Below are 24,126 nucleotides of genomic sequence, written 5' to 3'. Positions count from 1 at the left end.
TGACAGGATAGCTAGGATGAATACGTGGCTTGAGAGATGGTGCAAGAGGGAGGGTTTCAAATTCCTGGGACATTGGGACCGGTTCTGGGGGAGGTGGGACCTGTACAAATCGGACGGTCTGCATCTGGGTGGGACCGGAACCAATGTTCTCAGGGGTGTGTTTGCTAGTGCAGTTGGGGAGGGTTTAAACTAATGTGGCAGGGGGATGGGAACCGATGTAGGAAGTCAGTGGGGACAGAAACAAAAGGCAGGAAGGGAGAGTGTGTAAAGCATGACCTGGGAAAGCAGGGCAGAGAGCAAGGAAGGTCTACATTAAACTGCATTTATTTCAATGCAAGGGGCCTGACGGGCAAAGCGGATGAACTCAGGGCATGGACGGGCACATGGGACTGGGATATTATAGCTATGACTGAAACATGGCTAAGGGAGGGGCAGGACTGGCAGCTCAATGTTCCGGGGTACAGATGCTATAGAAAGGATAGAACAGGAGGTAAGAGAGGAGGGGGAGTGGCGTTTTTGATTAGGGAGAACATCACGGCAGTACTTAGAGGGGATATATCCGAGAGTTCGCCCACTGAGTCTATATGGGTGGAACTGAAAAATAAGAAGGGAGAGATCACCTTGGTAGGACTGTACTACAGGCCCCCAAATAGTCAGCGGGAAATTGAGGAGCAAATATGTAAGGAGATTACAGATAGCTGCAAGAAAAATAGGGTGGTAGTAGTAGGGGACTTTAACTTTCCCAACATTGACTGGGACAGCCAGAGCATTAGGGGCTTGGATGGAGGGAAATTTGTTGAGTGTATTCAGGAGGAATTTCTCATTCAGTATGTGGATGGACCGACTAGAGAGGGGGCAAAACTTGACCGCGTCTTGGGAAATAAGGAAGGGAAAGTGACAGAAGTGCTAGTGAGAGATCACTTTGGGACAAGTGACCATAACTCCATTAGTTTTAAGATAGCTATGGAGAATGATAGGTCTGGCCCAAGAGTTAAAATTCTTAATTGGGGCAAGGCCAATTTTGATGGTATCAGACAGGAACTTGCAGAGGTAGATTGGGGGAGATGTTGGCAGGCAAAGGGACAGCTGGTAAATGGGAGGCTTTTAAAAATGTGTTAACCAGGGTGCAGGGTAAGCACATTCCCTTTAGAGTGAAGGGTAAGGCTGGTAGAAGTAGGGAACCCTGGATGACTCGAGATATTGAGACTCTGGTCAAAAAGAAGGAGGCATATGACGTACATAAGCAACTGGGATCAAGTGGATCCCTTGAAGAGTATAGAGATTGTCGAAATAGAGTTAAGAGGGAAATCAGGAGGGCAAAAAGGGGACATGAAATTGCTTTGGCAAATAATGCAAGGGAGAATCCAAAGAGATTCTACAAATACATAAAGGGGAAAAGAGTAACTAGGGACAGAGTAGGGCCTCTTAAGGATCAACAAGGGCATCTATGTGCAGAACCACAAGAGTTGGGTGAGATCCTGAATGAATATTTCTCATCGGTATTCACGATGGAGAAAGGCATGGATGTTAGGAAACTAGGGGAAATAAATAGTGATGTCTTGAGAAGTGTGCATATTACAGAGGAGGAGGTGCTGGAAGTCTTAAAGCGTATCAAGGTAGATAAATCCCCGGGACCTGATGAAATGTATCCCAGGGTGTTGTGGGAGGCTAGGGAGGAAATTGCGGGTCCCCTAACAGAGATATTTGAATCATCGGCAGCCACAGGTGAGGTGCCTGAAGATTGGAGAGTGGCGAATGTTGTGCCCTTGTTTAAGAAGGGCAGCAGGGAAAAGCCTGGGAACTACAGACCGGTGAGCCTAACGTTTGTAGTAGGTAAGTTGCTAGAAGGTATTCTGAGAGACAGGATCTACAAGCATTTAGAGAGGCAAGGACTGATTCGGGGCAGTCAGCATGGCTTTGTGCGTGGAAAATCATGTCTCACAAATTTGATTTGAGTTTTTTGAGGGGGTGACCAAGAAGGTAGATGAGGGCAGTGCAGTAGACGTTGTCTACATGGACTTTAGCAAAGCCTTTGACAAGGTACCGCATGGTAGGTTGTTGCAGAAGGTTAAAGCTCACGGGGTCCAGGGTGAGGTTGCCAATTGGATTCAAAATTGGCTGGACGACAGAAGGCAGAGGGTGGTTGTAGAGGGTTGTTTTTCAAACTGGAGGTCTGTGACCAGTGGTGTGCCTCAGGGATCGGTGCTGGGTCCACTGTTATTTGTGATTTATATTAATGATTTGGATGAGAATTTAGGAGGCATGGTTAGTAAGTTTGCAGATGACACCAAGATTGGTGGCACAGTGGATAGTGAAGAAGATTATCTAGGATTGCAACGGGATCTTGATCAATTAGGCCAGTGGGCCGACGAATGGCAGATGGAGTTTAATTTAGATAAATGTGAGGTGATGCATTTTGGCAGATCGAATCAGGCCAGGACCTACTCAGTTAATGGTATGGCATTGGGGAGAGTTATAGAACAAAGAGATCTAGGAGTACAGGTTCATAGCTCCTTGAAGGTGGAGTCGCAGGTGGACAGGGTGGTGAAGAAGGCATTCGGCATGCTTGGTTTCATTGGTCAGAACATTGAATACAGGAGTTGGGACGTCTTGTTGAAGTTGTACAAGACACTGGTACGGCCACACTTGGAATACTGTGTGCAGTTCTGGTCACCCTATTATAGGAAGGATATTATTAAACTGGAAAGAGTGCAGAAAAGATTTACTAGGATGTTGCCGGGACTTGATGGTTTGAGTTATAAGGAGAGGCTGGATAGACTGGGACTTTTTTCCTTGGAGCGTAGGAGGCTTAGGGGTGATCTTATAGAGGTCTATAAAATAATGAGGGGCATAGATAAGGCAGATAGTCAACATCTTTTCCCAAAGGTAGGGGAGTCTAAAACTAGAGGGCATAGGTTTAAGGTGAGAGGGGAGAGATTCAGAAGGGTCCAGAGGGGCAATTTCTTCACTCAGAGGGGAGTGAGTGTCTGGAATGTGCTGCCAGAGGTAGTAGTAGAGGCGGGTACAATTGTGTCTTTTAAAAAACATTTAGATAGTTACATGGGTAAGATGGGTATAGAGGGTTATGGGCCAAGTGCGGGCAACTGGGACTAGCTTAATGGTAAAAACTGGGTGGCATGGACTGGTTGGGCCGAAGGGCCTGTTTCCATGCTGTAAACTTCTATGATTCTATGCACTGCAGCAACTCACCAAGGCTCCTACAATATCACCTTCCAAACCTGTGACCTCTACTACCTAGGACTAGAGCAGTAGATGTATTGGAACACCATCACTTACAGGCTCACCTCTAAGCCACACACCATTCTGACTTGGAACAATATTGCTATTCCTTCACTGTTGCTGGGTCAAAATCCTGCAACATCCTCCCCAACAGCACGGTGGGTGTACCTACACTGAACCGAAGGGGTTCAAGGCAGCGGCACACCACCTTCCCAAGGGCAATTAGGGATGGGCAATAAATGCTAGCCAAGCCAGCATCACCAACATCCCATGAATGAATAAAAAAGAGAAACAGAGGAGAGCTTATACTTCTGTACAATGACCGAGTTACCCACTAAGCAGACTGTTTTGGATGACGTCGGGTTTTGAGTGTTGCGGGTGCAGCTGCATTCATCCAAGCAAGTGTGGAATACTCCTGACTTGGACAAGAGAATAGGAGCAGAAGGGGGCCATTCGGCCCCATTCACTATGATCACGGCTGATCATCAGGTTCAATACCTCGGTCCCACCTTTCCCCAATATCCCTTTAGTCCCAAGAGATACATCTACTTCCTTCTTGAAATCACAAACTTTTTCATCTCAACTACTTTCTGTGGTAGCGAATTCCAGCGATCCATCACACTTTGGGTGAAGACATTTCTCCTCACCTGTCCTAAATGGTTTACCCCTATCCTCAAACTATGACCCCTAGTTCTGGACTCCCCCACCGTCGGGAACATTCTTTCCGAATCTACCCTGTCTAATCCTGGTAGAATTCTGTAAGTATCTATGAGATCTCCCTGCTCACTTTTCTAAACTCCAATGAATATAATCCTAACCGACTTAGTCTCTCCTCATATGACAGTCCCGCCATCCCAGGAATCAGCCTGGTAAACCTTCGCTGCTCTCCCTCCACAGCAAGAACATCCTTCCTCAGATAAGGAATACTCCTGACTTGGACAAGAGAATAGGAGCAGAAGGCGGCCATTCGGCCCCATTCACTATGATCACGGCTGATCATCAGGTTCAATACCTCGGTCCCACCTTTCCCCGATATCCCTTTAGTCCCAAGAGATACATCTACTTCCTTCTTGAAATCACAAACTTTTTCATCTCAACTACTTTCTGTGGTAGCGAATTCCAGCGATCCATCACACTTTGGGTGAAGACATTTCTCCTCACCTGTCCTAAATGGTTTACCCCTATCCTCAAACTATGACCCCTAGTTCTGGACTCCCCCACCGTCGGGAACATTCTTTCCGAATCTACCCTGTCTAATCCTGGTAGAATTCTGTAAGTATCTATGAGATCTCCCTGCTCACTTTTCTAAACTCCAATGAATATAATCCTAACCGACTTAGTCTCTCCTCATATGACAGTCCCGCCATCCCAGCCTGGTAAACCTTCGCTGCTCTCCCTCCACAGCAAGAACATCCTTCCTCAGATAAGGACACCAAAACTGCTCACAATACTCCAGGTGACATCAAAACTACACACAATACTCCAGGTGTGGCCTCACCAATTCCCTACACAATTGCAGTAAAACATTCCTATTCCTATACTCAAATCCTCTCATTATGAAAGCCAACATACCATTTGCCTTCTTTATTTCCTGCTATACCTGCGCGTTTACTTTCAATGCTTGATGCACAAGGACACCCAAGGTCTGGCTGAGTATTCACCACTCCAAATTTACACCCATCCACATAATAATCTGCCTTCCTATTTTTGCTACTGAAGTGGATAACCTCATATTTATCTACATTATACTGCATCTGGCAGGCATATGCCCACTCACTCAGCCTGTCCAAATCCCGCTGAAGCATCTCTGCATCCTCCTCACAGATCACCCAACTTTGTATCACCTGCAAATTTGGAGATACTAAAGTTCCCTCGTCCAAATTATTAATATACAATGTGAACAGTTGGGGTCCTAGCACCGATTCCTGCGGTACCCCATAGTCACTGCCTGCCATTTATTCCAATTTTTTGCTTCCTGCCTGCTAACCAACCTTCTATCCATCTCAGGACGCTGCTCGCAATCCCATGGTCTTTAACTTTACCCTGTGGAAACTTTACAGAGTCAGTATGTGAATCATTTGCACTGGAATATCCTGTTTTAGTAGCCATGGTCTTTAAGCAGCTGGGCAGGTTGTGTTTCTGATCAATGGCCATTTACAGAATGTTGATGGTAGGAGTGCCATTGATGGTAATGGTTAAATGTTGGAAGAGATGGTTAGGCTCCCTCTGCGAGGTGGCTACTGCCTGGCATTTGTGCGGCATGATTGATATTTGCTACTTATCAATCCAAGCCAGGATGTTGTCCAGGTCTTCTTTTATGGAGACATGTTTTATTATTGGAGGTGTCGAGGACAGAACTGAACACTGTGCAAGCAGTCCCACTTTTTAATCCAGTCACAGGAAGTGGGTGTTACTGGAAAGACCAGCATTTATTGCCATCCCTAATTAACCTAGAAATAAAATCTGATAGGCTATTTTAGTGAAGAATCAAGCACATTGCTGGTCACTATGTGACTCCAGATCTCCAGCAGAGGTATGCCCTTTACAAAAGAAACAGGACAAATCGTGGCCAATTACTGACCCATTCATCTAATCTTGGCCATCAGTGAAGTGAGGGAAGGGGCCATCAACATTACAATCAAATGGCACTTACTTAGCAATAACTTACCATCAGATACTCAGTTTGGGTTCTGCCAGCGCCACTCCGCTCCTGGCCTCATTACAGCATTGGTTCAAACATGGCTAAAAAAAGCTGAACCCCAGGAGGTTCGATATGTGTGACTGCCCTTAATATCAGGCCACATTTGATCCAGTATGGCATCAATGGGCCCCAACAAGAACTGGAGCCAATGGGAATCAAGGGTAAATCGATGGGAATTGGAGGTCATCTCAGCTCCAAGACATCACTGTCGGAATTCCTGAGGGTGGTGTCTAGACCCAATCATCTTCAGCTGCTTGATCAGGGACCTTTCTTCCATAAAGGTCAGAAGTGGGGATGTTCACTAATAATTGCACCATGTTCAGCACCATTGTCGACTCCTCAGACATTGAAGCAGTCCAAGTCTAAATGCAGCAAGACTATGCCAAATAACATTTGTACCACACAAGTGCCAGGCAATGACCTTCTCAAACAGACAATCTGACCAACGCCCAAGACATTCAATAGCATTGCCATTGACAAGGTACTCAACTGGTCTAGCCATAAAAATATTGTGGCTACAAGGCAGGTCAGAGATTAGGAATGCTGCGTCAAGTAAGTCACCTCCTGACTCCCCAAAGGCTGTCCACCATCTACAAGGCACAAGAAAGGAGTGTAATGGAATACTATCCACTTGCCTGGATGAGTGCAGCTCCAACAACACTCAAGAAGCTTGACACCATCCAGCACAAGCAGCCTGTTTGATTGGCACCCCTTCAACAAACATTCATTCCCTCCACCATCGACGCACAAAAGCAGCTGTGTGTACCATCTACAAGATGCACTGCAGGAACTCACCAAGGCTCCTTTGACAGCATCTTCTAAACTCACAACTGCTACCATTTAGAAGGACAAGGGCAGCAGATACATGGGAAACCCACCATCTGGAGGTTCCCCTCCAAGTCACTCACCACCCTGACTTGGAAATATATCGCCATTCCTTCACTGTCACTGGGGCAACATCCTGGAACTCCTTCCTTAACAGCATTACACTGCAGCGGTTCAAGAAGGCAGCTCATCACCACCTTCTCAAGGGCAATCAGGGATGGGCAAATGTTAGTCTAGCCAGTGAAAGAACAAAAAAGACCTGGTGAGAAAAGCAGTTTTCCATCCTTAAAATGTATTAGTGAACCACATCAGTTTTTCTGACAATGTGATAGTTTCATGGTCACTGCTACAGTGATTACCATTTTTATCCCAGTTTCTAATGTAAAGTTGGTTAATTCTTCTTCAGTGATTACTTACTAACGAGTATGATTGTCCACCTAAGAAATTCTATGTTAGTGGTCACGGGTTCGGTGGATTTTTACATGGCTGATGAGCCGCATTTTTGACTGCACACTTGGCAGGTGGTTTCCGGGAGGTGGGATTGGTCCTTGCACCCAAGATCGCTGGTGTTCCTTTCTCAGGCTCAATTCCCGGCCCTCCTCTTGCCGTTAGATGACCTTGAAGAATTGTGTTCCTTCAATCAGGAGGTTCCCCCAAGTAGGTCTCTCCTGAGCAAACACCTCCCAGGCATTGACATCTATGTTGCATTTCTTGAGGTAAGCCTTCAGGGTGTCTTTGAAGCACTTCCATGTCCTTTTGACCAGAAGCCTTGCTTAAGGTGGGTGATAATTTGCATATAGTCAGGTCTCTGACAGCCTATATTATTATTAAGCACAAAGCTGGCCCAGCGGCGTTGGTTTCGGATGATCATGGTCTCGATGCCAGTGCTCTTGGCTCCTTCAAGGACACTGATGTTATTGCACCTGCCCTCCCGGCTGATGCGGAGATTCCGTCTCAGACAGCGTTAATGGTACCTCTCCAACTGTACATGGTCCAGGTTTCCGAGCCGTGTAGAAGAGTTGGGAGGATGGCTGCCTTTTACGCGAGGATCTTGGCGTCAGCACAGATGTCGCAGTCAAAGACGTTCGCCTTTAGACATCCGAAGGAGGCGCTTGCGGCTAGGATACGACATTGGATCTCTGCATCGATGTCAGCCTTAGAGGCTAGGTGGCTCTCCAGGTATAGGAAACGTTCCACATTTGGTAGGGTTTCTCTGAAAGTGATACAGATGGTGCAAGGACAGAGTAATAGCTTGGAAATAAAACAACCAAGGAATTGAGGATGGAGCAAAGGTAAACTGGAGAAAAATATTGACAGAGGTAGAACAACAGTGGATAATAATTAAAGAGGGGGAAAAAAATCAATAGAGTTCAGGAGAAATATATTCCAGCAAAAAAAAAAAAAAAAAAAAAAAAACCCCAACCAGTCAACAATTAATAGTGTTGAAAAGGCACACACACAAGTACATAAACAAGTAGAGAATTGCAAATTGGAATGTGATGAGTTTTGGAAAGTTTTAAAAAACAATAGGAAGCTTAAGAAATAATGAAAATAAATTATCAAAGAATATTCATATAAATGGTAACGTATTCTACAGGCACATAAGCAGAAAATAAGATGCGGCACAAAGGGACAAGGCAAGGTAAACTCACAGGAATAGGATATTGAAATGATAGGGGGTCAGAATAGATACTTTGCCTCAGTTTTCACTAACAAGAGAAATTACAACAGTGGATATCAAGAAGGATGTTAGCAACGTTTACAAGGCGAGATATCGGGACTTGAAAACTCATCAAATTCTGGGGTCCAGATGGATCACACCCTGCCCAGATCCTCAAAAAGCCGTGGAGATAACAAAAGCACTAGTATCCATATCCAAAATTCCATTTAAAAAGCAAAGTACTGGTTAAAAGCAAATATAATTCTCATCTGCTAAAAGAAAGAACTAATCCAGGTAACGATAGAACAGTTAGCTGAATATCAATGGTGGAAAAACTACTGGAATCTTTGCCAGAATTACATATTACAAAATATCTAAACATAGAGAATACTGATCAAAAGAAATTGCATGGATTTCTGACAAAACCAACCCTTTTGAAATGTTTTTGAAGCAACAGGAATGGACAAGGCAATAGAGTGGATGCAGTTGGCATGATTTTTTTTTTTTTTTTTTTTAAAAGGCGGCCTTTGGTAAGATACCAGGCAAGAGGCTCAAGCTAAATGTTGGGTCTTGTGAAGGGAAAAGCCTGGAGAACAGATCACAGAATTGAACAGTTACGACACGATCAAAAACATAGGGTAGGCAGGGAGTGGGAATAGTGTCCTGCAAGGCTACACCCTGGGAGAACTATTATTTGTCAAGCATATAAAGAATTTACAATCAGATTTACAAATCAAGGTAGCAGTGATATAGCTAATGATGTGGAGAACTACAACAAAACAAAGGAGGCCTCAACAACCTTGTAGAATTGATAGATAAATTACAAACAAAAGTACGAGGACACAAGGTGGCAGGAGGAATGAGGAAGTGACTTTTTTGCAAAGAAACAAACCAAGAGTACAGAAACAAGGAGATCTGGAACATAAATACACAGACATTATTAAAAATGATAACATGATAATGCTTAAGCACAGGCTTGTATGGGTGGAATGGTAGCACAGTGATTAGCATTGTGGCTTCACAGATTCAGGGACCCAGGTTCGATTCCCGTCTTGGGACAATGTTTGTGCGGAGTCTGTACGTTCTCCCAGTGTCTGCGTGGATTTCCTTCGGGTGCTCCGGTTTCTTCCTGCAAGTCCCGAAAGTGCTCTTTAGGTGAATTCGACATTTTAAATTCACTCTCCGTGTACCTGAACAGGTGCCGTAGCGCGGCGTCTCGGGGATTTTCACAGTAACTGCAAGTTAATGTAAGCCTACTTGTGACAATAATAAAAATTATTATTATTACAGGCGGTTCATTCCTGGAGGAATTTAATGCAAAAGCAAGGACACAATGCTAAATTTATATAGAAGCTTGGTAAGACCATAGGGCACTTGTATAGTTCTGGTCTCTATGCTGACCATAAAAAAAAGAGGAACAAAGGCAGGCTGATTGGCCCCTTGAAACTGCTCTGCCGCTCAATAGGATCACTCAGGAAAAAGATAATGTTGTGGAGGAGAATGCTGAGCCCCAGGCTAATAGAATAGATGGCATTGAGGTACGTAGGGAAGAGGTGTTGGCAATTCTGGACAGGCTGAAAATAGATAAGTCCCCGGGACCTGATGGGATTTATCCTAGGATTCTATGGGAGGCCAGGGAAGAGATTGCTGGACCTTTGGCTTTGATTTTTATGTCATCATTGGCTACAGGAATAGTGCCAGAGGACTGGAGGACAGCAAATGTGGTCCCTTTGTTCAAAAAGGGGAGCAGAGACAACCCCGGCAACTATAGACCGGTGAGCCTCACGTCTGTAGTGGGTAAAGTCTTGGAGGGGATTATAAGGGACAAGATTTATAATCATCGAGATAGGAATGATATGATCAGGGATAGTCAGCATGGCTTTGTGAAGGGTAGGTCATGCCTCACAAACCTTATTGAGTTCTTTGAGAAGGTGACTGAACAGGTAGACGAGGGTAGAGCAGTTGATGTGGTGTATATGGATTTCAGCAAAGCGTTTGATAAGGTTCCCCACGGTAGGCTATTGCAAAAAATACGGAGGCTGGGGATTGAGGGTGATTTAGAGATGTGGATCAGAAATTGGCTAGCTGAAAGAAGACAGAGGGTGGTGGTTGATGGGAAATGTTCAGAATGGAGTACAGTCACAAGTGGAGTACCACAAGGATCTGTTCTGGGGCCGTTGCTGTTTGTCATTTTTATCAATGACCTAGAGGAAGGCACAGAAGGGTGGGTGAGTAAATTTGCAGATGATACTAAAGTCGGTGGTGCTGTCGATAGTGTGGAAGGATGTAGCAGGTTACAGAGGGATATAGATAAGCTGCAGAGCTGGGCTGAGAGGTGACAAATGGAGTTTAATGTAGAGAAGTGTGAGGTGATTCACTTTGGAAGGAATAACAGGAATGCGGAATATTTGGCTAATGGTAAAGTTCTTGAAAGTGTGGCTGAGCAGAGGGATCTAGGTGTCCATGTACATAGATCCCTGAAAGTTGCCACCCAGGTTGATAGGGTTGTGAAGAAGGCCTATGGAGTGTTGGCCTTTATTGGTAGAGGGATTGAGTTCCGGAGTCGGGAGGTCATGTTGCAGCTGTACAGAACTCTGGTCCGGCCGCATTTGGAGTATTGCGTACAGTTCTGGTCACCGCATTATAGGAAGGACGTGGAGGCTTTGGAGCGGGTGCAGAGGAGATTTACCAGGATGTTGCCTGGTATGGAGGGAAAATCTTATGAGGAAAGGCTGACGGACTTGAGGTTGTTTTCGTTGGAGAGAAGAAGGTTAAGAGGAGACTTAATAGAGGCATACAAAATGATCAGGGGGTTGGATAGGGTGGACAGTGAGAGCCTTCTCCCGCGGATGGATATGGCTGGCACGAGGGGACATAACTTTAAACTGAGGGGTAATAGATATAGGACAGAGGTCAGAGGTAGGTTCTTTACGCAAAGAGTAGTGAGGCCGTGGAATGCCCTACCTGCTACAGTAGTGAACTCGCCAACATTGAGGGCATTTAAAAGTTTATTGGATAAACATATGGATGATAATGGCATAGTGTAGGTTAGATGGCTTTTGTTTCAGTGCAACATCGTGGGCCGAAGGGCCTGTACTGCGCTGTATTGTTCTATGTTCTATGTTCTATGGCTGGTACTATACAAACAATATTGAAGCACTGGAGAAAATTCAGAAGGGATTTATAATGCTACCAGAATTGAAAGGGTGAAACGAACATGAGCGACAGAGAAAGTTGAGATTATCAGTGCAGATTTGTTAGAGATCTATTTATGAAGTGATTCAAAAGAGTGGATGTGCAAAATTATTTCCACCTTTGGGGCATAAGTGCATGATAGCCTCCAACAGATTGAATAAAGGATTTAGGAGTAATTTCTTCAGAGGTTGAAAATGCATAACTCTAGTCAATTGGTCTGGAGTGGTTGATACAATTAATTTTTGCTTTCAAGAAGACTTGATTAGGGAGATTATAGAATTGTTAGAAGGTAGGAGGCAGCCATTCATTCCATCAGGTCTGTGGTAGCTCTCTGCAAGCAGAATTAATCTAGTGCTATTCCCTGCTGTCCTGCACACCATTTCCCTTCAAATAATCCAATTTTTTTCTGAAAGCCACAACTGAATCTGCCTCCACTTTTCTCAGGCAGTGCTCTCCAGAATAGGGGCAGGGATAGAGTGGGAAGAGGGTTTTAGATTGGGACATTACTAGTGTACAAAGGCTAGTTTTTAGACTGTAGATTCTTCTTAATTGTGATCACAAAGTAGAACCAAAGAGTCATATTCGGATTTGGTCAACTAGGCACATTGCCAAAATAAATGCAATCAAAGTGGGCAGCACGGTAGCACAAGTGGATAGCACTGTGGCTTCACAGCTCCAGGGTCCCAGGTTCAATTCCCAGCTTGGGTCATTGTCTGTGCGGAGTCTGCACGTTCTCCCCGTTTCTGCGTGGGTTTCCTCCGGGTGCTCCAGTTTCCTCCCACAGTCCAAAGACGTGCAGGTTAGGTGGATTGGCCATGATAAATTGCCCCTTAGTGTCCAAAAAGGTGAGGAGGGGTTATTGAGTTACGGGGATAGGGTGGAAGTGAGGGCTTAAGTGGGTCGGTGCAGACTCGGTGGGCCGAATGGCCTCCTTCTGCACTGTATGTTCTATGTTCTAAAGTTGGTTACACTATGCGGATGTAAGGATGCTATGAAAATAACTGCCTTTCATCTAGTGTACCTGTATCCATTAAATTCCATGGAATTTAATTACACATTGGAAAAGAAAACTCCACTCATATTAAGTACTGACAAGTGAACTTGGTATCTTATTTAGCAGAATGAGATTTCAACCAAGTTTTAGTGGATCCTGCATCCATAATTCACAACATGTTTGCAATAATCCACAGCCATGGTTCTAATTTTGAATTAGGAAACTAAAACTACAATGATTGAGAAGCCAATATTACAAATTGGGTGCTCCAGATGTATGGTCAAAATATATTTATTAACAATCAAATCCTTTCAACACATACTTGCTGTATTCTGATCAGTGGTACTCTTGCTTAATGACTTAAGGTTGAATCAAATCTAATCTGTCAGATGCTTTTTACAGTTATTTTAATGGATTCCCAGTTATTGGAGGCTGGAGGAATCAAGCCTCTTGGGGCGTCATTCTCCGACCCCCCGACGGGTTGGAGAATCGCCGGGGGCTGCCGTGAATCCCGCCCCCGCCGGTTGCCGAAGTCTCCGGCACCGGATATTCGGCGGGGGCGGGAATCGGGCCGCGCCGGTTGGCGGGCCCCCCCGCTGGATTCTCAGGCCCGGATGGGCCGAAGTCACTCCGATAAATTGCCTGTCCCGCCGGCGTGGATTAAACCACCTTCTGAACGGCAGGACAAGGCAGCGTGGGCAGGCTCCGGGCGGGGGCGCGGGGCGATCTGGCCCCGGGGGGTGCCCCCACGGTGGCCTGGCCCGCGATCGGGGCCCACCGATCCGCGGGCGGGCCTGTGCCATGGGGGCACTCTTTCCCTTCCGCCTCCGCCACGGTCTCCACCATGGCGGAGGCGGAGAAGACTCCCTCCACTGCGCATGCGCGGGAAACTGTCAGCGGCCGCTGACGCTCCCGCGCATGCGCCGCCCCGACATGTCATTTTCGCGCCAGCTGGCGGGGCAACAAAGGCCGTTTCCGCCAGCTGGCGGGGCGGAAATTCCTCCGGCGTCGGCCTAGCCCCTCAATGTTGGGGCTCGGCCCCCAAAGATGCGGAGCATTCCGCACCTTTGGGGCGGCGCGATGCCCGTCTGATTGGCGCCGTTTTGGGCGCCAGTCGGCGGACATCGCGCCGTTTCGGGAGAATTTCGCCCTTGTTTAGTAGCAAACACCAAAGCTACAGATTATCTTCTGTCAAATTTATGATGTCCAAATATTGCACTTAAAGAGTGCAGATTTTGCCTGTTCGCTTATCTATGGGGAAATATTTCATCCCCCAAAAAACATGATATTGTTGAAAAGAGGGACATGTCTTCCACTCATCATGGGGAATGCAAAAGTGCCAAATTTCACGACAATTTATACTGCAGAGGAAAAGTGCGCTGATTGCCTTTAGACAGAGCAAACATGCCAAAGTATCTCAAAGATTTGAAGTTAAGCAAGCCATTTCACACTGCTAACATGGAGTGGCTATGCGAGTGGTATTTTCCACTAACAGGATGCTGCTGCGGTCAGTCCCAAAAAATGTTCTGCCTACCACATAATTAGGTAATTTTGTGTATGAATGCTTGTGCAATGCCAGGTACTTAGGCCGTATATCCCAATAATTGGCTGCTTGAATCAATAGCACGGCCCTTTGGTTGTTTGTAACAGGTAGGAGAACAGAATATACTCAACCAGCTTGCGCTTGCAAATCCCACAACAAAATGTCTACTGTTAGATGGGATTCTGCAGTTGGGAAGTGCATGAACATTCCAGAGTGCGCTAATAGCTACAAGAACAACCAATTCAAGATAATCAGTAAAGCTCGTATCTGTCATAATATCTACTCATGTATATAATGAGATGCAGACAGGCAGTGATTGACACATAGGATGACCAGTAAGCATACAACACAGCAAAGCCAATCACCAGACAGGACACTACCACTATAAAGCCAGAGGGCACTAGGTTTCCCGCTCTCTCAGGACCCAGCTACTGAGACAGTCAGAGTCCACGAGCTAGCAAGCACAAACACCATGCGGTAGCTAGTAAGTCTGGTCAGGCTACTACAAGGTCACTAGTCAGATCAGTATAGTGTCTACCCACAGCTGAATATGTACAGCAGTTCATCTAGCTGAATAAAACAATGTTGGATCTTCTCCTGTGTTAGACGTCTGTTTCTAACTTCCCTGCATCGAGTGCAGTCCACATCGAACCAACCTGCCTAACACATCAGTATCATGGTTAATTTATGCTTGCCAGAAGTGACAAACCCATTCTCTTCAATTTAAAGGAATATGTTGTTTTTTAATTACCTCTGAGCTGGTGGTGCATATAGTTCCCCGCTACTTTCCCCATGGCAACGCCTTGGCCAGAGTCAACTTGCCAACCAATCAGCATGCTATTTTCTGAACAATACATAGTTGTGATTGTTTCAAATTTGGCATTTTTGGCTTGATGAGTGCAAGATGAAAATCTTTGGCAACATGTCTCTCATCAGCAATATTCAAAAAGCATGTTATTCTTTAGTCTATAGTGCAAAAAGATGTGTTATTCTATTCACTCTGCTAGGTACAGTAAACTAAGAACATTTAATTAAATAATTGTGCATTTGAGTGAACACACTAACCTCATTGAAAAAGTACTTATACTAAACGATATATATTGCTCATATTGGTGTGGATAACGTTATCCCAGAGGGTACAAATAATATCCTACATAAATTATCCATATTTAGCAGTATCAGCAAAACTGAATTTGTTAAATATGCATTTTTAATATTTGTGTCACAGTACAGCACAATACTCAAAAATCAGCATATATAATCGTATTTACAGGTTTAGTGATACTTTATCAGGTTCAAAGTAACTATGTTTTTGTGGAACAGAATGCATATGGGATTATGAAAACACAAGAATAGAATTTTCAACTGATAACTTAGAGCCTGAAAACCCTTTTACAAAGAATCTTTAAGCTGTGAGGAATGTTAATTAAAACCAACATGATCCAATTTGTTCATATTATACACTGTATACAAATTAGTAGATCATTTTAAAAGCAAGTTAAAGAATAGGAGAACAAACCTGTGACATTACTGCACTGGCAGTTAAAAAAAAGTTTATTCTTTTACAACCAGACTTAATATTTTCAGTAAGTGTTCAAGATTGCATCCACCAATTTTTCAAACAAAAAAATTTAAAAATGTTTGAAAAATAAAAGTAACAGTATTAAATAATTACATTTTTTAATCCCATCATTACTGGTCTGGATGTAAATGAAACTACCAAATGGAATTGCTCAAGGTGTAGATCATATAATTTATATATTTCTTTTTCAAATTAAATATTTTTCATACACGTTGTGGAACTAGAAAATTCAAGGATTCTATAAATCTTCATTCCAGATGTTAACCTACAAGAGGAACATCTAGGCTATGCCAGAATGTCTGTTGTCATGCTTGACAGACTAAAATATAAATATGCTGCTTGCACTCAATTTATTGTGGTCGCCTCATTAGCATAATTTTGGCTGAGGATCAGAATAGATCATGCAGCCGAAAATCAAGTAACATTTAAATTTGGACAGACTGTGGAGAATTATAATTCTGAAAGCTGAGAGCTGCTAAAGCAACCTCAATGCACTGACAGTCTTTGCCAAGACAAGAAGCACAGAGACTAAGAAAAGGGGCAAAAACTAAGGGAAAACAAAGTCCAAGGTGCAAGAATAAAGTGCAGACAAGTAATCATCTGCTCAACACCTCAGCTTTTAGGGCAATGGAAATGATTCTGCATCAGGGCTATTTTAATTGTACTCAGAAATGCCTGTGTTAATGGACCAGAAATCAACACCTTGCATCATACAGGTTACAACTAGCACAATATTAAAATCATTGAATTTCTACAGTGCAGAAGGCGGCCATTCATCCCATCGAGTCTGCACCTACCCTCTGAAAGGGCACCCTACCTAGGCCCACTCCCCTGCCCCAATTTAGCATGGCAATCCACCTAACCTGTACATCTTTGGAGTGTGGGAGGAAACCGGAGTACCCGGAGGAAACCCACGCAGGCACAGGGATAATGTATAAACTCCCCACACCCACAGATAGTTACTGAAGATCAGGAGCGAACCCAGATCCCTGCCGCTGAGAGGCAGCAGTGGTAACCACTGTGGATCCCCTTTCCATTCGCCTCAACATGGCTGAGAGATTTGGACAGAGAGATCTGGGGGTGCAGGTCCACAGTTCCTTAAAAGAGGCAAAACAGGTGGAAATGGTGGTAAAGAAATCATATGGCATGCATGCCTTCATCGGACAGGGAATCGAGTATAAAAGCTTGCAAATTATGTGATAGTTATCTAGAACGTTGGTTAGGCCACATTTCGAATACGGTGTCCAATTCTGGTCACCACACTACCAGAAGGGCGGGGAGGTTTTGGAGAGAGTACAGAAAAGGGTTACCAGGATTTTGCCTGGTATGGAGGGTACTAGCTATGAGGAGAGATTGAATAAGCTGGGATTGTTCTCCCTAGAGAGATGGAGGCTGAGGGGCGACCTAATGGAAGTTTCTAAAATGATGGTATTGATAGGGTGAACAGCTGGAGGCTTTTTCCCAGGGCAGAAATAACAATTACAAGGGGGCACAAGTTCAAGGTGAGGGGGGGATAGATTCAGTGGATGTGCGGGGGAAGTTTTTTTTTTTTTTTTTTTAAATTTAAAATTTTTATTTTATTTTAATTTTTTTTTACAGAGGGTGCTGGTGGCCTGGAATACACTAGCAAATGAGGTTGTTGACGCAGATACTTTAGCGACCTTTAAGACTTATCTGGATAGAAACATGAGCAGATGGGGTATAGAAGGATATAGGCGGTTGGTCTAGATAGGACATGTGACCGGCGTAGGCTTGGAGGGCCGAAGGGCCTGTTCCTATGCTGTACTGTTCTTTGTACACCCTGCACAACCTTAGACATAACTATCAACTACCACTCCCGACCTACTTCAAAATTCAGACTGAAATGAAAGACTTGCCTGTTTGAGCTGACAACTTCCTCTGTTGCTAATTCCATCTGCCACTTCCCCACTCACTACCATGAGATTTTCCAGTCCATTAAAGTGAATAGGGCAAATTGAGCTTTGACAAATAGTCATCTGGCTCGAAACGTTAGCTCTTTTCTCTCCCTACAGATGCTGCCAGACCTGCTGAGATTTTCCAGCATTTTCTCCTTTGTTTCAGATTCCAGCATCCGCAGTAATTTGCTTTTATCCAGGGCAAATTGCTGACCGGCCGTTCCACAAGTATAAAACTCTAGCTGTAGTGTCCATTGAATATCAGCCAAATGTAGAGTCTGGAAATCCCAGAACAAAAAAAGTAAATTCCCAATGCTATTTCAAATTAACTTGCGGAAAAAGAGATGCCAGTTCAAACTAGCAATCGACAAATTTAGAATTGAGGGCAAAATAATTTGACAGAAAGAACAATCAATCTGTTGAACAGACTTTCTTATGCTGGTGCAAGCCTGGCATTGGTTAGAAACAATTCAAAATTGTGGGAAACGAGGGGACAAGGAGGGGGTACTGCTGAGTCTCTGGATGGATGACTTTCTGATCTGTACTGATCACAAGTGTTGGTCGGGTTAAAAAGAAAAAGAGAAGCATAATTCCTTTTCCAATACAAAGAGAAATGTTGGTTGGGAGACTACCCTGAATGTCTTCCTTGACAGGACAACATGAGGATCTCCAATTAGTCAGACATTCTTTGGCTGTTCTGCTCCTATGACTCGGCTTTCTATATTCAATGGTTCATAACAAATTATTTGTTTGTAAAAAGATTTTAAAACGAAAATCCACTCTACACTTTGTACAAAGTATTTGGTTTGAAGAAATTTCAAATTCTGTGTTTAGTTGTGCCATTTGCAGTATTGTCAAAAACGTTGCTGTAATGTTTAGATTGTAGATTCTCATCTTACTCTCATTAAAACTGAAATTCACCAGTTATCACAGAAAGGTGACCAGAAATAGATAAAAATGAATGTAAAATGAACCCAACACTATGCACAAATCAGCCTCCCTTTAAAAACACTGGCTGACTGTTTTAACTGAGAGCCGTTATTCATTCACATTTCCTATCTGCGTAAAAATACGGACCATTTGAATTGAAAACACCCGTTTTAATACTCTGTTAATAATCTTAGTTATCAATACTGACATGACAAAGACATAATACCACAGCAGATATTGCAAATGATCAGCCACATTATGTTGAGAACACTTCCTCACAGCTCACATCATCGAGCACTTTACTGTATATATTTATATATGCTACATTTCCCAGGCAGTACATCGAACAGTATTTGGCCTTCTGGTAGGTGCGTCACTATAAATGATGTGTCCACACTTTATCAAAAATATACTGGGTTAGAAAAATATACCATTTGTTTTGATTTGGGTTTAAATACAGTTACGGAGACGTGTTAATAAGAAAGGAAACAATTTACAATATTTGTCATCACCCAAAAAAATGTGCAGGGTTCTTGTTGAAATGGTCTCTTCATAGCAGCCTTGGTATTACATTGCAAATGAAAGGTGACCAGCAAATCACTAACTGGTAATTATTACTGAAAGAAAAAAAATACTCTGTCACATTGCAGAAAGATCTGCCAAGCAGCAACCATCCTCAAAAATGAGAACGATCAGAATTAAACACTTTTAGCTTCTTAACGATGACTCAGGATTCAGTCCTTAAGAGTGTCTGCTGAGTGGCAATGGCTAATCTCCTTCAAAAAGTCCTTATTAAAAGCCTGCTTTATAAGTGCATCAGTTAACATTCCTACCTGAACACAGTGCTCAGTCTACAGTACACTTAAACAAAAATGCCTCTAAGGCACCACATACCCCTAAGGGTCAATCTGCTCAAATTCTTCCAATAAGAAGAATAAACGTTTACATACAAATGTCCTGGAATGCCTGAATGAGCCAGATGACCCAAGATGGTCCATATACCATCAAAAACAGCCAATAGAACTGTCCGGTTGGGTCTGCAATGCCATTCCTCTATCCCAGAATGAAGAGAATTATTTTAGTAAGTGACATTCAGTTTGTTTTTGCTGAGTTCTCGTTCTAAATTTCCAATTAGTGTGTCAATACTTTCTTGGAGATCTTTTAGGTTTACCCTATGTCGAAGTGCTGGGTTAATCTTCTGCATTCTTACATAGGCCTCATAGGTTTGCTCTTTGGATTTAGCCTCTGCATGTGGTTCCATCACACAATTTGTCCTTCCTCCTACTATATTTTCTTCTTCGCTTCCAGTATCTTCTGAAGGAACATCGTCATAGTCTGCCTCTATACTATCTTCTATTGATCTCAGAAGGTAACTTTCACCACAGCTGCTCCAGTCCCCAGCATAGCGGTTACTAGGACTGTCGAGCCTGACCTGCCTGGGTCGGAGTACCCCAGTTGCATCAGCATCTGCGAAGTTTAGCACTGCTGGTCGCTGCTTCCTCCTCTTCACATAATTAATTGGCTTATTCGGTTCAGAACATCCGTTGCTTTCCACGTACTCTTTGGTACCCACATTTTGCACTGCAAGAGAAAAACAATATGAAATATTAGTTCTCGTCTAAACTGTAAAGAACTTAAGTTCTTCAGCCACGATATTTCATTGCAAATTAGCTTACAGTTGAATTGCAGCTGCTGCTTGTGTACCGTAAATAGACCAGCTAATTTATATGACCTTTTCTTACTTTACAACTGGTTGTAATACTGAACTTTCACACAGCAGCAACATTATGTTCATTTTACATTATGGTGCTTCACTTCTCTCATATGCAGTTCATCAATTATTCTGCTGGTAACTCGGGATACTCTCAATTTGTGCAATACTTTAGAACTGTTGCTGATATTAAAGTCCTTTCCTTGTGGTGGAATGTCAGTCCCTTCACAAATTAAACGTCTTTAGCTTCTTCACTAGCCTTTATGTTTGACCAGTTTGAAATTAAAGCATAGATATCTTGTTTAAAAGGGAGTGCAGAGGGATTCCTATGCAAAGCTAAATTTGGTTGCAGCAAACAATTCATTATGATTCAGTTTCAAGCTTCAATCACACCAAACATATGCCAACCTGGACAATCACATGCTAGCACAAACATTATTACAATGGTGATTTAATTTATGGTGTAGTGAGAAATACGTTTGCAATTGCATTCATTTTGTCAATTTTAGAATGTGCTACATATTATCTAAATGTTCAGTTGCACAACAGCAAATGTAATTTTGGGGGAAAAGCATCACCTTGTTCCATTTTGGGGGAAAACGTCTTGATACTAAGAAGGCGTGTTCCCTGTAAGCAGGTCAGCTTCATTCATTTTACAGCACGGAGACCTTGTGAACTTATATATAGTCCGTGCAGTGCTTTTACAAACATAATTTCCATTAGCACAGCAGCTTTCTAGTGATTTCAATCCTGCAGTTTAGTCCTGCACTCTTGCTTTACAATTCCAATTTCATATATATTAGTTCCAATAATTTGCAAATATTTTACAATATAGAATCACTTCTAATCAAGCTCCCTCTGTAACTGTATTAACTACTGTGAAAGTATCCCAAAGGAACAATCTGCAAATGTAATGCACACTGACAATGTAATATTGGACATGTGCAATTTAACTCAAACCAAAAACAGTAATTTAGTTTGTCAGACAGATGCACTGCAAAACATTTCAGGCAAGGTGTTTCAGCGTAATTAATCGAGGAATGGGTACAAGGAAGCAGCTAGCAAAGCAGGCTCAAGGGGCCAGATTTTTTAGTCCTGCTTAATATGAATGTTCATAAATGGCCAAAGCATTGTATTCATTCAAGTTGTTTCAAGATTAACACTCAAAAATAAACAACCCATGACCCCCACTGCCCTTGCAAACTATCATCCCAACTCCAACCTCCCTTTCCTCTATAAAATCCTTGAACTAGTCTCCTCCAAAATGTGTACCACCTTGCCCGGAATTCCAAGTTTTCTGTCTGATCAGATTTCCACCCTGCCACAGTATCAAATCAACTCTGACAGGATGTCATTTCACATGACTTTCATGTCATCTTGACAAACAGTAGACATTCCTCCAGTCTTTAGGTCTGGTTGACCACACTTTGTCAAATGCCTCTCCATTGTCATCCAGCTGGGTGGGACTGCTCTTACCTAGTTCCGTCCATCCATGTATATCTAATTGTATTGCTTGAGGTGGCTTTTCCTCCTGTTCTTGCACGGATTCCTCTGGTGCTACACCGCCCCCCCCCCCCCCCCCCGAAACTACCCTTAGCTCCCCTCCAAAATCCTGCCTTAACTCACTAAGTCTCGTTCACCTATAGCTTGTGTCTTTGCTGACCTACATTCGTTCCCGGGCAAGCAATGGTTTTAAAATTCTTATCCTCGTTTTCAAATCCCTCCAGGGCCTTGCCCCACCCTCTAATCTCATTTAGCTTCACAACCCTCTCAAGATAACTGCGCTCCTCTAATTCTGGCCCCTTGGGTATCCCCAATATTAAGCATTTCACCACTGGTGGCTATGTCTTCAGTAACTCTGGAATTCTTTCTGCACCTCTCTACTGTGCTTTTTTCTTTCAAGATATTAATTAAAACCTACCTCTTTAACCGAGCTTAGATAATCTGCCCTATTAGCTTTTGTGGCTTGGTGCCATATTTTGTTTTACAATGCTCCCATGATGTGCCGTGGGACATTTTATTGCATTAAAGCCACTATGTTAATTTGAATTGTTATGGAGTCCCATGGAAAGGACTGAACTGCACAAATTAAAATTCTTGCCAACCGATCATTCTCGTGGCTCGACAGTTATGATGATGTGCTTTTTTAAATTAATAAACAGATACAATTTCCATTTCTTCCTTTTCTGGCTTAAATTTTTCAAAAACAAACTTTAATCCAATTAAGACAATGGAGGACTGTCAGCCAGCCACAGTATAGAACATAGAACGATACAGTGCAGTACAGGCCCTTCGGCCCACGATGTTGCACCGACATGGGAAGTCAAAAAAACAAAAGCCATCTAACCTACACTATGCCATTATCATCCATATGCTTATCCAATAAACTTTTAAATGCCCTCAATGTTGGCGAGTTCACTACTGTTGCAGGTAGGGCATTCCACGGCCTCACCACTCTTTGCGTAAAGAACCTACCTCTGACCTCTGTCCTATATCTATTACCCCTCAGTTTAAAGCTATGTCCCCTCGTGCCAGCCATTTCCATCCGCGGGAGAAGGCTCTCACTGTCCACCCTATCTAACCCCCTGATCATTTTGTATGCCTCTATTAAGTCTCCTCTTAACCTTCTTCTCTCTAACAAAACAACCTCAAGTCCATCAGCCTTTCCTCATCAGATTTTCCCGCCATACCAGGCAACATCTTGGTAAATCTCCTCTGCACCCGTTCCAAAGCTTCAGCGTCCTTCCTATAATGAGGTGACCAGAACTGTACGCAATACTCCAAATGCGGCCGTACCAGAGTTTTGTACAGCTGCAACATGACCTCATGACTCCGGAACTCAATCCCTCTACCAATAAAGGTCAACACTCCATAGGCCTTCTTCACAACCCTATCAACCTGGGTGGCAACTTTCAGGGATCTATGTACATGGACACAGAGATCCCTCTGCTCATCCACACTTCCAAGAATTTTACCATTAGCCAAATATTCCGCATTCCTGTTATTCCTTCCAAAGTGAATCACCTCACACTTCTCTACATTAAACTCCATTTGCCACCTCTCAGCCCAGCTCTGCAGCTTATCTATGTCCCTCTGTAACCTGCAACATCCTTCCGCACTGTCGACAACCCCACCAACTTTAGTGTCGTCTGCAAATTTACTCACCCACCCTTCTGCGCCCTCCTCTAGGTCGTTTATAAAAATGACAAACAGCAACGGCCCCAGAACAGATCCTTGTGGTACTCCACTTGTGGCTGAACTCCATTCTGAACATTTCCCATCAACCACCACCCTCTGTCTTCTTTCAGCTAGCCAATTTCTGATCCACATCTCTAAGTCACCCTCAATCCCCAGCCTCCGTATTTTCTGCAATAGCCTACCGTGGGGAACCTTATCAAACGCTTTACTGAAATCCATATACACCACATCAACTGCTCTGCCCTCGTCTACCTATTCAGTCACCTTCTCAAAGAACTCGATAAGGTTTGTGAGGCATGACCTACCCTTCACAAAGCCATGCTGACTATCCCTAATCATGTTATTCCTATCTAGATGATTATAAATCTTGTCTCTTATAATCCCCTCCAAGACTTTGCCCACAACAGACGTGAGGCTCACCGGTCTATAGTTGCCGGGGTTGTCTCTACTCCCCTTCTTGAACAAAGGAACCACATTTGCTATCCTCCAGTCCTCTGGCATTATTCCTGTAGCCAATGATGACATAAAAATCAAAGCCAAAGGCTCAGCAATCTCTTCCCTGGCTTCCCAGAGAATCCTAGGATAAATCCCATCAGGCCCCGGGGACTTATCTATTTTCAGCCTGTCCAGA

General features: G+C 43.5%; 1 protein-coding gene across 2 annotated transcripts in view; it reads right to left on the bottom strand.

Moving 5' to 3' along the window:
* Positions 1–15,350: 15,350 nt before the first annotated feature.
* Positions 15,351–24,126, bottom strand: part of syde2 (synapse defective 1, Rho GTPase, homolog 2 (C. elegans)) — a 153,772-nt gene continuing 144,996 nt past the window's right edge. For both annotated transcript variants that reach the window (XM_072510312.1, XM_072510313.1), the window contains exon 7: positions 15,351–20,167. In XM_072510312.1, the coding sequence (XP_072366413.1) occupies positions 19,665–20,167 (503 nt within the window). In that variant the 3' untranslated portion in view covers positions 15,351–19,664. The remainder of the gene's footprint in view (positions 20,168–24,126) is intronic.

This window comes from Scyliorhinus torazame, chromosome 7 (genome assembly GCF_047496885.1).
Source record: "Scyliorhinus torazame isolate Kashiwa2021f chromosome 7, sScyTor2.1, whole genome shotgun sequence".
NCBI lineage: Eukaryota > Metazoa > Chordata > Chondrichthyes > Carcharhiniformes > Scyliorhinidae > Scyliorhinus > Scyliorhinus torazame.
This window is presented reverse-complemented; position numbering and strand designations above follow the sequence as displayed.